This window comes from Stenella coeruleoalba (assembly GCF_951394435.1).
Source record: "Stenella coeruleoalba genome assembly, chromosome: 7".
Lineage (NCBI taxonomy): Eukaryota > Metazoa > Chordata > Mammalia > Artiodactyla > Delphinidae > Stenella > Stenella coeruleoalba.
The window spans coordinates 48,397,493-48,413,484 of record NC_137153.1 but is presented as its reverse complement, the minus strand read 5'-3'; the positions used below and the strand labels follow the sequence as shown (position 1 = coordinate 48,413,484).

Here is a 15,992-nt window from a genome sequence, read left to right as displayed (position 1 = left end):
GGTGTTTTTTTTTAAGTGTCGTTTTAGAAACTTTTTTTTTATTTGTATTTTTATTTTTGGTTGAGTTGGGTCTTTGTTGCTGGGCACGGGCTTTCTCTAGTTGTGGCGAGTGGGGGCTACTCTTTGTGGCGGTGTGCAGTCTTCTCATTGCGATGGCTTCTCGTTGCAGAGCACGGGCTCTAGGCGTGCGGGCTTCAGTAGTTGCGGCTCGCACGCTCTCGAGTGCAGGCTCAGTAGTTGTGGCACACGCGCTTAGTTGCTCTGCGGCATGTGGGATCTTCCCGGACCAGGGCTCGAACCCATGTTCCCTGCATTGGCAGGCGGATTCTTAACCACTGCGCCACCAGGGAAGCCCTAGAAACCATTTCATCAATAAGCCCAAAGAAATGTAAAAGATAGGACATGTTTAAAAATCTATATTATATAAACCACTAAATCTACCTAAATGTGTCCCTTAGCACTCCCCAGTACAGATGGGTGCTTGTGTGTATCTACTGTAATGATCTGTGAAGCTCTTAATGGCAGAATCCAGAGCTGTTTCTGCCCAAGTTTGTAGCACAATGTTGTACAGGGTAATCATTAAGTACTTCTTGAATCAGTGAAAAAATGCTTTAAGCATCAAGAAAAAAAAAAAAAAAAAGACAAGACACTCCAGCTAGACAACTGCCCCTCTTGTACCCAGCAAAAGTCTGAAGTTTTTTCTTTAGAAAAGGTGAAAGTCTTTGGCTGGGGGTAGACAAAAGGCACAGTTGATCCTTGGGGTTTGAGAAACATGTACATTCACCATAGAGGCCAAGACCACCAAAGACAAAATCTAGAAGCCAGGCAATCATCCTCTAGGCAGGAGATCAGTCCTATGAAACAGTCCAGCCAGATAACCCTACAGTGAAGCTCATAGCCATGAAGCTCCATGGATACACAGATCTTTCAAGTTTTTTAGTTCTCCACCCTTAATGGAAAGCACAGAATAAGAATTACCAGACATTTGGGGTAAAATAGTGACCAAAACAAACAGGGAGGGGAAATAACCAATTTGGAGGAAACAGACCACTAAGGAGAAAATAACTTAAAAAAAATCAGCATTGCCATCCTTAGGTATAAGATATTGCAACCATGAAACAAAAACATAATTTCACAAAAAGTTAAGGCAACTTCTGAGGAAGTATAGTAGAGAGAGAAAGAAAAAAATTTATAGAGAGAAATTAAAAAGCAATTTAGAAACAAATTCAATATATGAATAAAAAGTTCCAGAAAAGAGGACAGAGAAAATAAGACGAAACCAAAGAATTTAAGAAAATGTCCCAGAACTTATGGACATGACTTATGGACATTAAAAGGGACCATACTTAATGAACGTGAAAAATGAATGAATATAGACCACCTCCCAGAGAGAAAAAGTAACAGGTCAAGAATAAGAATGGCTTCAGACTTCTCAACTGTAACACAGTGAATACAGTGGAGCAATGGCTTCAAAATTCTGAAGAAAATTTGGAAACTACAATGCTACAAACATTTAAATTATTATTCAAGTAGCTAGGCAGGCTAAAATCATGTTCCAATTGCAAGGTCTTAATACATTTATTATCACTGCACTGTATTTCAGGAAGCTCCTGGAGGATGTGCTCCAATAAGGTATCAAGGAAGAAAACCAAGAAAGTTAAAGGATATTGATAATAGAAATCTGACAAGAGGTCCAAAAAGGGATGCTTGAGAAGACAGTGAAGGGAGATCCCAGGATCAGCTATGCACCAGAGGCAGACAGACCAGGTCAGAAAGTTTTCATCATCAGGAAAATGAAACTGTTATATATTCAATGTGTCTAGAGGTCTTGAGAGGAGAGTTAGACAACTAGCAAACAATATGAAGTTGAATTAATGATAAATACATAGAAAATTAAACAAATGAAAACCAAAAATAAGACAATTATTAGCTATAGGGAGATCATAAAATTGTTGAGGAAAAGTTATCATAGTTTATTCCACAGCTCAGGTGTAGACTCTGTACAGTCACAAAACACTGATTTAGTCTACATTAAATTAAACTATGTTATAAGGATCAGGACATAGAAAGGATGCATATGTGATGGGGGTTGGTAGAGGGTAGAAATGAGAGCTAAATTTTCATATTCCATAATAAGAACTAACAGAAAATGCTAAAACAGAAAACTAAAAGAAATTTTAAATGAAAAGAAATAGTAGTATAGCACTTTATATACAGATACAGAAGCAAAATTCAAAAATAAGCCATTAAAAGACATGAAAATTTTGCCTCCAAGAAAAGGGAATAGTGGGTCGGAGGGTAGGAAGGGAATGGCTCTAATTTCTTAAACTCTGTATAACTACTTGACTAAGGACCCAAGGTGCTGAGTGTTTACATGAGGGAGAAGTCACTCCAGCCTTGGCATGGTCAGGGAAAATTTAACACATGATGCTGAATCTGAAGTTGGCGTCTTTCAAATACGGGTAGTTTTCAAAAGGCAAAGCAATCGTTGGTGACAGACTTGGGAAATCCAGTTTACTCTGAGGTGGGCTTCTAGAGGCTTGAAGCAGTCTGCAACAAAGGCATATTGACTGGTTCAGTTCAATGTACAACCAAAAAATGGCATCTCCATTCTGAAGCGCCTTCAGAAGACCCGGAGGCTTTCTGGGTTTTCAGTGGGCTCTTGTGAAAGATGAAATATCTGGTTTAGTCCACCCTAGAATAGAACTATTTTGCCTCCTTGAAACTAAATTAAATCCCCCATCATTACCAGTCCACCCCTACATTACCCACCCCAATTCAGAGTCCTATCAACAATGTACATGAGAAAATAAAAATGTTTACTACTTGGCTCCAAACATTTCACTGCACTTCATTAATTTTATTAATATACCATGAAATAAATAGAAATTGTCAGGATGTCAGCCTTGAGGACACTTTTTATCACACTAAAGGTACGGCTGAGACACTTGTTAGGATGCCTAAGAGTGACTATGAGATGCTCTACCACAGCACTTGGAAATGAGAGGAAAACAACCTTATCTCACCAATCCCTCACTATGGAGTCCTGTGCCTGGTACAATGCAGGCTCTCAATCAGTGTTAATTGAATACCACATGAATTCTAAAAAACAAAACCAAAAGACAACATGAACTAAGTGGAAAAAAAAACAGTTTTCAAAGAGAGGGTCATTGCAGCTCAAAGTTTGTCAAGTTCCTGTGATCCAGTGATTTAAGCTCCCGTCAACCTACCACAGTCCTCCACTGTAAAAGTTTGAGGATTTAGCTGTTCAACAGAATTCAACTACTACAACAAGCATCCTTTAGCTACTCTTTACTGCAATGTTCATATCCTACTGGGCATGTGCTTCTACTGAACAAAATTTTAAATGTACAAGCTTAATCAGTAATTTGTACTCAAATACACAGAAGTTATGTATCAATGTTACCAAGTGGTTTGGAATATCACAGAATCTTAAGCATTAGAGAAGACCTTATCTAATTCAATATAGGAGTTTCCTCTACAATATCCCTAGTTTAGTCTGTCGTATTTTGGCTGCACTACTGCAAAAGCCTCTAAACAGGTTGGTTCCACATTTATCCCTTTGCGATTCATTCTCCACCTGAAGCTAGCAGAAACTTCTCCACAGGTAAATCAAATAATGTTGTCCTCTGCTTGAAACTCTGAAGGCTTCCACCCACTAACTTCTTTCCTCAGCCCTCTTCCCAGGGCATGATCTGGCTCCCGCCAGCCTCTAAGACCTGCCCTCACCTCACAGTTCATTCCCTCCTGCACATTGGGAATTTCCTCCTTCTCAATCCAGGGCCACTGTGTTTGCTCCTCCTACAGTCTACAGTGCTCTTCCAATTCAACCCTTCTGGTTCCTCACTCCCTAGACCAGCTCAAACTCAGTATCATTTAAGAAAAAAAAAAAACAAATACCAAAAACACCTTCCTCAGAGAAGCTTCTTTCTTTAACATCACCCTCCACTCAATTCTGTATGTTATATCTATATTTGTTTTCTTCATAGTACACATGCCAATGAGTAATTATTTACTTGGTTGTTTTTTCATCCATCTTCCCTCCCAGACTGTAGGCAGGATCTATAAACACAGGAAATTTGTCTGTCCTTTTCTTCTTCCGGATCACAAACAAATAGGAGCCACTCAATAAACAGTTGTCATCTGAATTTATGGAGGAAAACGTATGGTTTCAATGAGTGAAACCTCTGATGGGAGAGTTACTACCTGAAGTAACTTACCTCAATTTTTCCCTATCTGAACTGAAATCTGTCTTCCAGGTCTTAAATTTCCTGTTACAACAACTAAATCAGGGCTAAACCCTTGAACTTGATTTGGACTGGAGCTTAACCTTCTGTTTCCTAATATTTTTTTTGATTAATCTCTCTGAAAATCTTTTAAAGGCAATGGGCTTTCTCTCCCCAAGAAAACACACTCCGCCACATCAAGAAAACACACTCCGCCACATCCAGAAGACATTTGAGAGGTTTCATCCCCTCCGCCCAAGTCTATCACATACCCCAGACTAAGAAAGTCTGAGCTGGACAACGTGGAGAGGGGCCAAGACAACTTTTTGCAATGCAATTTTTGAGAACCTTAATTCTCAAATTTGAGGGAAGACTACAGAACAAATTCCAGGGAAAGAAGTGGACTTCCTTAAATTACACATGCCAGATGCTTTCACACGGCCTCATTAAGGAGGGTGCACCTGGCGTCAAAAGTTTTTCAAATCGAAAAGAAACACAGGAAATCATCGTCCACAAACTGAAGCCACAAAAAATAAGAAGTTCGTCCAAGGTGACTCAGTCGTTTAGTGGTCAAATTAGGACAAGAAAGTAGGTCTCTGTTCCCCCAACCCGGTGCTCTTTCCACGTAAACCTCACTAGTTTCTTACACTGCGTGCCCAGACTGCCAGTGCTCTAAGAACTGGGAGGGAGCGTGGACCGTCGGAAAGGCCGGGAAAAGAGGAAAAGGGCAGGATAGGGCAGGGAAGGGTCACTCTCTTCCCAGAGAAGGAAGCTTGCAGCACAGCCGGGTAACAGCGGGACTCGCAGCGCTCACCTGTCTGGGACCCAGAGGCGGGTGGTGCGGTCTCGGGACACGGACACAAAAGCCCCCGGTGGATAGAGGCAGCATACCAGGCCCCGCACGTCCAACTCGTGGCCCGGGAGCGAGCAGCTCAGCCGGTACCTGGCGGCGCCACCCGCCATGGCCCTAGGAGGTCCGGCGCCCGGTGCCCGAGCACCGCGCAAGATCAGTCCGTCTGAGAGGCCGGGCGTGCAGCAGGAGAGGGCCTTGAAGGTGAGAGGCGTCGGGACCGGAAGAGCCCGAAGGCCGGTGCGGAAGGGCGGCCGGGAAGGGGCGCGCCCAGCGAGCCGAGTGACACAGCAACCCTGACGTGCGCACCGGAATTCATCATCGGCCTTAGCCCGCCATGACGCAGTGTGTGTGCGTCCCGACTGCTGAGGCCGTTGAGGAACTGAGGCTCGATTCCCTCATGCGCGCTGGACCGCCAACGGAGAAAGAGATACCACCGTCCAGCCCCTCAGAGTGGGCGCCCGAATCCCTGACTTTCCCGAGCCCGCGTCCTCACCGAGCCCCGGCTGAGCTTTTTATTGTAATGCCGGATGTGGGCCGGACTACAAATCCCACAATGCCACGCGCCAGCGGGGCGTGAGTCGTAGGCGCGCCAATCCGGATATTTTAAATCTTAGTCCGCTGTGCTGAGGGCCGTTCTGTGGCTGAGTGAATTTGCGTCGCGTGTAGAGTTGGGGGCAGGTTTACGCCGCCGATTTCCCCAAACCTTCTCTGAGTAGTTACCCGAGATTTTTTTTTTAATCTAAACTTTTTTAAATTAAAACGAGAGAGCTTGGGGTCAAGTTGGAAACAAGTCACTTTCCTTGAATTCTGTGAATACTAAGCCGGGTTTTTGAAAAAAGTTTTATTTTACGTGTTAAAGATTTAAAATTTTCTCTCAAACTGTCACATCTCTATACAAATGGCAAATGCTGGGTCCTTAACGTCTGAAAACACTAAGGGAGAAATGTCAGTAGCTTCTTTGTGAGACAACATACGGAATAGTTGGACAGTTAGAGGTTGTAGGAGAGGAAGTATCTTTTTTTCTTTCTACTCTTCTAGCAGAAAAGTTTTCTGCTGGGGCTCTGTAGCAAAAGACAGTAACAAGAGAAAAACAGGTGTTTTAACGTGTATGTCATATATACAAGGGAGAAATTCAGAGATGAATAACTCAAAGAGGTGACGAGAGCTTGGGCTTATATGGCATCTTAACAAAGGAACAATAAGTTTTTACACAAGCGATAAAAGAAAAGAACTTTTAAATCTTTAGAGACAGCAAATTATGGGAAGCCGACTATATGGGAAACTAGCAGTAGTTAAAGGCTAATTAATTAGTAAAGTTTTTATGTAGATTCTACTGGTGCAGTCTCCAGGATGGTAAAGGTCTGAAGTTGTCTCCAATGATTAACTTTTGTCCTTCCTGGTTAAGAAGCAAGGAAGGGCACTTTTGAAAATTTATATTCTGCTTTTAAGCAAATAGCAGAATAGTAGAGAACTTTTCCTGTACCTGCTTTTCACTTGCCTTCCCCTCCAAGTAATCCTTATAATACCAAAGTGGCATATTTTGGGATGGCAAATTCTACCACCCTTCACTGCAACGACCATAAGTATAACAAATGACCATTACAAATATGTTGGTCTCAAATGGAATAATTACGTAAAAATGTTTTACAAACTTTGAGAACTCAATCACATGACATTATTTCATTTTGTATTGCACTGGTTTTAACCCACTTGAAGGCAGGTATACAAGAGAATAAATCTGGGCGTAAAAAATGTATACAAGGGCTTCCCTGGTGGCGTAGTGGTTGACAGTCTGCGTGCCGATGCAGGGGACACGGGTTCGTGCCCCGGTCCGGGAAGATCCCACATGCCGCGGAGCGGCTGGGCCCGTGAGCCATGGCCGCTGAGCCTGCCCGTCCGGAGCCTGTGCTCTGCAACGGGAGAGGCCACAGCAGTGAGAGGCCCGCGTACCGGGAAAAAAAAAAAAAAAAAGTATGCAAGATGGGAATAATGTGAAAATGTTAAAAGTCCAATATGTATGTATGTTTAGAGATCCCATCACATTTTTTTTTTGAACTCCCATCATATTTAAGCTGTCTATTGGAAGACTGGAAAAAAAACAAACTGCAAGTTATTTTTATTAGAGAAATAGGATTTGAGACGACGTAATTCTCATTTTTTAAAAAAACATGTTTAAAAAACATTATTTTAAAACAACTTTGCTTTTAATTCAGCCCTCACAAAATAACTCTGAAAGGAAGCCTAAAGGTATAAAACTTTCAATGAAATGAAACATGGTACCAGAATCGCATCAATACTTAATGCTGTATCGTCTATGTTGTATTCCTTCCTTCTAACAGGAAGGAAACTACTACTTATGAGAAACAAAAAGACTGTACAGTGAATGCTGCCTACCACGGAATAACTTCAAATAAGTCTTATTAAAAAGTCTGATGTATTACAAATGATGTTACACAGCGATATGATAAAACTCGCTGGAGTGAGTTCAGGTCATGCACACAATCAAGAGAGGTTACTCTGATTACAAAGAAAACCAAGGTTTTTAAAAAATATTCTTCCCTAGCCAACTCGCCGTTTTCCCTGTCTTCCAGAGGTATCGAGGTAACAGAAGTTAGTCCTCAAACATCGCGAGAGCATTTCACTCTCGCTTCACTGAGCGAAGGCCGAGGATTGGCCAATCAGGAGGAGGGGGCCTCACCGCGACCAGCCCCCGTTGCCGGGAGACGCGAAGGCAAGCGGCCACTAGGGGTTAGGCCTTGAGGGCCCAGGAAAGCTGCGCGCAGGTGAGCGGGGCGTCTCGGGTGAGCTAACGGGTTCGCGGGCCCGACTAGAGGGCTACGCGGTGGTGGAGGGCTCGGAAAGAAGTACGAGTGCCCTTGAGTCGTGCGACTTCGCTCTTTCCGCGCCCCGCCGCGGAGCGACCTCCCTCCTTCCGCGCCCTCAGCGCTGGCGGAGGTGAGAAATCCCGATCCCTCTTTGCCTCCCTTGCCGATTATTTTAGCCTTGGAGATGCTGATGCGCTTCAAACAAAATAAATCCAGCTCTTAGGTGTTCTCCTCCGCCAAGGAAGTTCCATTTATAGTCCGGCAGAGCGTGAGGAGAGACCTCAAACAGTCCCTTGTGGAGACCTGCCAAGGCGAGACCAGAGGGAACGATTCGAGCGCCTCAAAGATAAAGTTCACTGTGGGCTGAGGGATTTTACGCGAAGTAATAATAGATTTCTGTCTGTTGGTCAGAGCGGAAGGGACTTAGCAACTTTCCACTTCTTCCTATATGTTAAAATGGTTGATTTGGGGAGGATAATGATTGTAATAATTAGGAGCCAGATGTTTCATGTGAAGTATCTGGAATCGTCACAGCGGCTGTGCAAGCTAGAGCTCGCTTCCACACTGCAGATAGGGAAACACGTCCAGAGGGGATAATATGGCTGGTAACTGACGGAGCTCCGTTAGCGTCCCTAAACTTTCTGGAACCTCTCTGGTTGTGTGAATAACCCCAGCGATTGTGTGAACATTTGAATGACTAACCCCGGAGTTAGTGGCATATTTGTTACTAGTGCCTCTCCCTTTTATTTTACCCGGTGGAACTGATCTAATGCTAACTAAACTTCTTCCACGATAGTAAAGCAGTGGCAAGGAAAATCAGGTGGAAATTCTATATATCGTACATTTTCTTAAATTTCCTCAGGAAAGCTGGATTAACACTGACTAATTCTGTTGGAAACAGGTTTATTGTATTAGCTTTCTCTGGGAGAAACCGTTTTGACCACAGATCTTGTCTGCCTTTCAAAAAGTTGTTTCATGAAACTCTCTTTTCTATTTGCAATAATAATAGTAGTAATTTTACTACTTTGTCCGAAAAGTTCAAAATGGCAAGAAAATAGAATCACGGAGCTAGTTGGAATGGGAATGTTGTAAGTTTGGCGTGAACCTATTAAGTATAAAGTGATAATGGGATATCTGAATAGAAATTCCCAATAAACAGTTGAAAACTTAGAATTGGTGCCCAGTTTAAAGGACAGAACAGGAGATACTGATTTATGAGTAAACAGCCTAGTTCAAGTTATAAGAAAAGGATGAAATATTATGGAGAGACGAGAAGTAATCCAAGGACTGATCATGAATGATGCTAAGGAAAGCCAGGGAAGAAGTACTGGGCATGGGCTATAGAAACTGAGAAACCATTTTAGTTCGAGAAATGATTTATTTCCTTTTTAATAATTTATTAAATTTTTGTAACTGGCAATGCCTTCATGTGGGAGGAAATTCAGACGGCACAAAAGAACAAAGTTTTTGCCTGGCCCTGAGATATATGCTGGGGATATAAAGATAAATAAGATCCAGCTCTTGCCTTCAAGGTAGAGAAATACTTAAGCAGATTATTTCAATTGGTGTGATAGGTCCTGGGCCAGAGATGTGTATGGATCCATCGTAGCATTTAGGTCAGCCCTGTAAGTTCAAATTGAAGAAGGTGGGGGTGGTTATGGTCTGGTCATTGAAGGATTCCTAGGGAGGATAACAGGCAAGATGTGTGTTATGCAAGGGGACCACTCAGGAGGCCAGTATAATAATCCACTTGAGTCCATGAGGCCATGAGCAGTACTGTAGGAATGGAGAGGAAGTTAGATTTTCAGCATTTAGGCATACAATCAGTAGTATTATTTCATTAGCTATGGGAAATGAGGGAGAGGGAGAAATCAAGGACTACGTTTCTGACTTGTGTGGCTAGAAGTTGGTACCAAGAGGAAGAGCAAATCTGGGGGAGATGACAATGAGTTTACATTTAAATATATTTATTTTGAAATACTGATGATATATTGAAGTGGAAATGTCAAGTAATTATTTGGATATAAACATCTTAGAGTGTGAGAAGTCAGGACTGGAGATACGGTGTTGTGAGTCATTAGCTTATTGTTAAAACCCTGAGTGTAGATGAGGTGGCACAATGAGAGCTTAAAGAGGAAAAAGAAAAATAGACTGTGGATGATATCTTGAGAAATGCTGCTAATAAAGGCAGGTAGAATAAGATGGAGACTGAAAAAGGAGAAACAGAGGAGGGGAGTGTCACGGAGATGGTTTCATGTAGGAGTGGACACCAGTAACAGAGAGATGACATTTACATTCCTAGCTGCATTGGCAGGAACCATTTGAATGGAATAGTAGGAATCCAGGAGATAGAGGAAGTGGAAAAAGTAGAGAATAATGGATATAAGCTATTTTTTAGAGTTTGCCTGTGTAGAAAAAGGACATATAAGACTGTATTAAAGGTGGTTTCAGGATCAAGAAATTAGTTTTTAAGGTTAGGAAAGAATGGAACATGATAACAGACTGAAAGAAAGGAGAAAGTTTAAAGACATACGTAAGAGCTGGATAATGCCCCAAAGGAAATTGGGGCAGGCGTGAGGGAGAAGGAGGTTGGTAAGGAGAGGGAAGCTAATGTCCCAGAGGTATGGGATCAAGAGGATAAATCAGAATAGAGACTGATCTTGAATGAAAGAAAGGATGGCTATTGAGATTGGAGGTCAGGGTGGATATAGGAAAGTTTATGTGCTCCAAATGTGATAGATTTCATGTCTTAATTTTCTCAATTATGAAATTGAGTCATCTGCTGAGAGTGGCAGGAACAGACTTAATTAGAAAAGTGGTTAAGAATTGGAATCATCAAGGATGGAGTAGCTTATAAAGGATTAATAAAATAATTTCTGAGATGAGGGTCCATCTAAATTTGGTTACTATGGCTTTGCAGTTCTCCAGTCTGTATAGTCTTGGGATTTCCATCAACAGTGTTCAGCAGTCCAGGTTGAATGTAGAGAATGGTTTCTGATTTTGCCAGAACGGTTGAAGAAGAGTTCGAGGATGCAAATTTGTTGATGGTGCTCCTGAGACAGTAATTTAATATTGAGAAGGAAAGGAGTCCTTGAAACTGACCTCCTCAAGGTCACTAATGGTTTCTTGGATGGGGATTCCAATGGACATTTCAGTGTTCATCTTACTTGAATTCCCAGCAGAAAATGGCATTGACCATTCCTGCCTTTTCTTGGCATCTCTGACACATACTCCTGGTTTTTTGTTTGCTTTCTGAGTCTTTGTTTTCAGTCTCATACTAGTTTCTCCTCTTCTGTGCAATCTCTAGGTATTGACATTCCTGAGGCCAGAGTCTTGGGCACTCTTTCTCCATATTCTCTCTCTAGTTCAGTATCTTTAAAACTCTTTTGAACATGACCTATAATAGGACATATATTTTACATTATAGACCAGTATACACATATGTGTAAATTTATATAAATATAACTGAAAAAGAATTTAATGAAACAGTACTCTTCCTATGTGCAGTGAACTCCCTTGTATTTTCTATTTTATTTCATATTTAAACCATATTGGTCATAACCTGCTAAATTGTTTTCATAAGCTACTAATAGGTTGTGACCCATAATTTTAAAATGCTATTTTAAATTATTAGCCCAAACTTTAAACAATAATATATTCTGATGAGTAAAGGAGGGGGCTGGTAAACTGGGAGAGAATGAGTGAATAAAGGAAATAGTTTAAGGGGAGGTGTAGTGAGAATAAAGGTGAGAAAAAGGTAGAAGGAGAGGAAATTAAGGCCAGAGAATAAAGTGTTTCAATTAAGATATTTGAGATGAAGCAATTCCAGATGATGACAAGCTCCAGCTCTGGCCATGGCTATGAATGACTAAAATAGAGTTGAAATAATTATTGAAATTTAGGTCAGGGAACTGTGAGGCTAGAATGTTACATATTGAATCCAGGATCCATATGGAAGTCATCCAGGATGTTGATGGTACTGGAATAGAGGACTGTGAACAAAAGACTAGTAAACATGGGGGAGAGATTAGGAGGTCCCTAGATAAAAGCAACCAAGAAAGATGCAAGGCAATATAGTTGCATTATTTGGTCCTCAAAGGAAGAGAATCCTGTTTATTTTTTTAAAAACTTGGAAGAATAATGTTTTGACAGTGACATTGTGGAGCAAGGAGAGTGCGGTGTACTCCTTTGCTTTGGAATTGTGGGACAGGAAGCTAAAACAGCCTTCACTACCAAAAGCATTTTCAGGAGAAGACAGGAACCTGTTACGGCAAAGTGTAAAAGGAACTATTTATAATAGGATTGAGAATATAAAGGAGTTTATTATAGACCAGAAGTCACAGAGAAAATATCGGCAGAGAAGAAAGATACTGGTTTTGCCGGGAGAGAGAAAGCTTACTAGAGTATGGGATGAGAGTCCAAGAGAGAAAGATATCTAGAGGGGCTTGCATTTTGATAAGATAACAGGGAAATGAGGAGGGCATGTTGTAATAAATGACTTCATGGTTCTAAATAGAACATTAATGTCAAATCTGAACAGAATTAAAGCAAGCTCAACCTTGTACGTAGTGATACCTGCAATGGCAATTTGCAAGAAAAGTCATCATGGATTAAATGTTTGAAGGAAGGGTATGCAGGTCACTACTATCTTGCTACAGAAGATACCAAAGGAGACCTATTCCTTGTTTCCAAACAGTGGTTAAAGTGAGCAAGCAATGGCCAGTAATCACAAACCTTCAGCAGCTCGGCCTGTTTCTCGAGGTGGGATTGGATTGACAGGAAGGCCTCCTTCTGGAATACGGCCCCCATCAGGAAATATTCGAGTGGCAACTGGAGTAAGTTTAAAAATAATTGAATTATTATGCATATATCCTGGTAGAATTTGGAAAGCTTGTCTATAATAAGAGATTCTTCTTTGTTTTTCTTTATAAAGAAAACATATTATTATATAAGTATGTTTTTTGGAAAACATCTAGAAGTATAAATGTGGGAGAATGTTTGAAAGACACTGTTATGAGAAAGAGGCCTGCTCATGCTGATATTCAAATTTATTTTAAAGCTACAATAATTTAAGTGGTATAGTGTATTGGTGAACCAAGTGAAATGGAAAAGACCAGAAATGGAATTGGGCATGTAAGAATTTAATTAATGATTAAGGTGACATTTCAAATTAGTTGGAAAAACATGGAGTATTCAGTAGTGCACTCAAATAACTGGTAAACCATTTTTTTTAAAAAACCAAGTCCCTCCCTCACACAGAATTCTAGATATTTTAGAAATTTTATATTTAAAAAATGAAACCATAAATGTATTAGAGGAAAATATGGGTAAGTATTTTGTATAAACTTGGCGTAGGCTAGGCCTTTGTAAAAATAACAGGAAACGTCGAGTACTGAAAAGGAAAGTATTTTTATATTTATATATTTGAATTTAAAAAAATTGAAAACATCATAAAAAGGTTAAAAGAAAAATGATAAACTGGTTAAAAAAAAGTATTTGCAACATATATGTCATACATAGAATTCAGACTCTTAAAATGAAAAAGGAAAGTTTACTCATTTGTAAAAGCTCTTTCTGTATTAAAGCTATAAATCCTATGTCCAATCAAAATTCCTTGAGATTTCTCTTGGGGTAGAGGAAGGAATATCATTGTAAAACTATTCTAGCATTCACTTAGAACGGTACAAAGGCAAAAATAAGAAAAAGTACAATACTCTAATATAAAAATATGAGAAGTAAATCAGTGTTCTGGTTGCTACAGCAGCCTAGAAACAAACTCTAGTAAATGTTAAGAGCTTAATGTAAGATAGAGAGTGTCATAAATCAGTGAATCAGTAAGAGAAACACACCACATTAGAAAGAATTGGTAAACTTTATAAGCTGATAATTCTAAGCAGAATAATATCCTGTAAGGATATTTATTACATTTTCATTATAATTATAATAGTGAAAATTTGAGAACAGCCTAAATGGCCTTACAACAGGTTAATCTTAAATAGATTATGATATGTCTATCCCTATAATCGGCTATTAAGTAGCCTTTAAAAATTATTTTCAAAATATATTTCAGGAAATAATATATCTTTATAGTACAGTATTAAGTGAAAAAAGCAGTGTGGTGTCCGTTTAACATAAAGATAGATATATATATATTTACATTTACATAGAAAGAAATGAATACACCAAAATATTCATAGTTATTTCTCTGATGCTCACAAGAGATGGTTTTGCCCATCTCAAGGTGCGTGTGAGGTACTCAAGCTCGGACGGTAGACTAATTGCAAACTAGAGATAATGTTGGGTCCTGTGTTTAAATCATAAGAAGAGCAGCAATTTTTGGAGGGAATAATTTTGTTAAAGTTAGGTTTTCTTAAAGTTTTAAGATTTTTCTAGAGTTTTAGGTAATATTATCAACATCATCATCAACTTATACTGAAATGATTTTTCTAAAGTCTTCATATATATGGTACTGAGCGAGGGTATCTTTTTCTATTATTCTAAGAGTAAGAATTTATGCTTGTTAAATATTTATAAAAGGAATCTGAAATATATTGGCCACCTACTGTTTGCCAGGTGCTTTAACTAATTTTTGCAGTTACTAAAATAGTAATGCTTGCTGTAAAACATGCAAAGGAAAAGTGTCAGAGTTCCCTCCTTCTACCCCAGGTATAACCATTGTCTAAGGTGTGATGTGTATCCTTCTAGACCTTTTTCTATCCATTTACAAACACTAACACACATCCATATATAATTGTATGGTTTTAGTATTTTCCAGAATGAGGACAGTGCTATATGTATACATTCTTATTTATCTTGTCCTTTTCTTTCAATAAGGTATTGTAAATATATTTCTGTGTGAACACATGAATACCTACTCCATTCTTTTCAATGTGTGCAGTTTTTGGGTTTTTTTTTGCGGTACGCGGGCCTCTCACTGTTGTGGCCTCTCCCGTTGTGGAGCACAGGCTCCGGATGCACAGGCTCAGCGGCCATGGCTCACAGGCCCAGCCGCTCCGCGGCATGTGGGATCCTCCCGGACCGGGGCACGAACCCGTGTTCCCTGCATCAGCAGGCAGACTGTCAACCACTGCGCCGCCAGGGGAAGCCCTGTGCAGTTTTAATTTATGCTTTCTTCTCTATACTTTCATCTGGTAAATTTTTTTTAAGTGATATAGTTATTTGAGTAGCTGTCATAATTATGCTTGCATAGAGCCAAAGAGGAAATTATTCAGAAGGTTTATCCAAGGAGAGATTTAGCATTCCTTCCCAAAAATCACTCAGGATAATCCTGAACTCATTTCATTTGAATTTGTAGTTGACAGTATTCCTGTATACAATGTATTCTTTGGAATGTGTTACTGTTCCTGGCCCCCATACTCAAATTAATTACCAAGTACTTCTCAGAGTCACTTGAGAACTATGTTAGCTGATAGAATTTGAGGCTACCAGCTAAAAGAATTAAAAACAATCAAAATCAACCAGAATGGTTGTATCTAAACTCTATCTAAAATTTCTACTACATATTTAAATCTACTAGTTTATTCTTTGACAAAGAGTGAGAAAAAAGAAAAGAGGGAAAGGAAGATAAACAAAAGAAGGATATCTTGGAACAGTTTCAGGCTGTCCTTTATACCTTCCCATGCCTGTACATACTATATGAACTGACAAGAAGGGAGTCTTTTGACCTTTCCTCAGGGTGTATAATATTACATTAGATTCTGCAGACCTGAAGTAGAGAATCATGTAGAGTAATAATATGAATGCTTGCTGAATGATGGAAACTCTTTAATACTTATATGGCTATCTTGTGATGTAATTATATCTTTTTTTCTCAAGATGAAAATTTCTTTATTTTTTTCTGATTTTAATGGTAATATATACTTACTGTAATGATGTTGAAAATATGAAATTATATAAAACATAAAAATGAACTATTATATCATTATATAGGGGTAAACTTTGTTACTATTTTTTAATGTAATCCTCCAGACTTTATTTTACAAAAATGGAATTATAACCATTTCCTATGATTAAATAAGAACAAATAGGTGGACATTTTGCTCCTTT

The 15,992-nt window shown here is 39.7% G+C and overlaps 2 protein-coding genes across 3 annotated transcripts in view; one reads left to right on the top strand and one right to left on the bottom strand.

Moving 5' to 3' along the window:
• The window catches only part of PLAA (phospholipase A2 activating protein), a 39,008-nt gene extending 33,600 nt beyond the window's left edge, over nt 1-5,408 (bottom strand). The window contains exon 1 of one of the 2 annotated variants that reach the window (XM_079927581.1): nt 5,062-5,408. In XM_079927581.1, the coding sequence (XP_079783707.1) occupies nt 5,062-5,210 (149 nt within the window). In that variant the 5' untranslated portion in view covers nt 5,211-5,408. The remainder of the gene's footprint in view (nt 1-5,061) is intronic. The other variant, XM_079927580.1, reaches the window with a different exon arrangement.
• Nucleotides 5,409-7,688: 2,280 nt separating this feature from the next.
• Nucleotides 7,689-15,992, top strand: part of IFT74 (intraflagellar transport 74) — a 79,022-nt gene continuing 70,718 nt past the window's right edge. The window contains exons 1-2 of the mRNA XM_079927806.1: nt 7,689-7,883; nt 12,622-12,760. Coding sequence (XP_079783932.1) covers nt 12,641-12,760 — 120 coding nt within the window. The 5' untranslated portion in view covers nt 7,689-7,883; nt 12,622-12,640. The remainder of the gene's footprint in view (nt 7,884-12,621; nt 12,761-15,992) is intronic.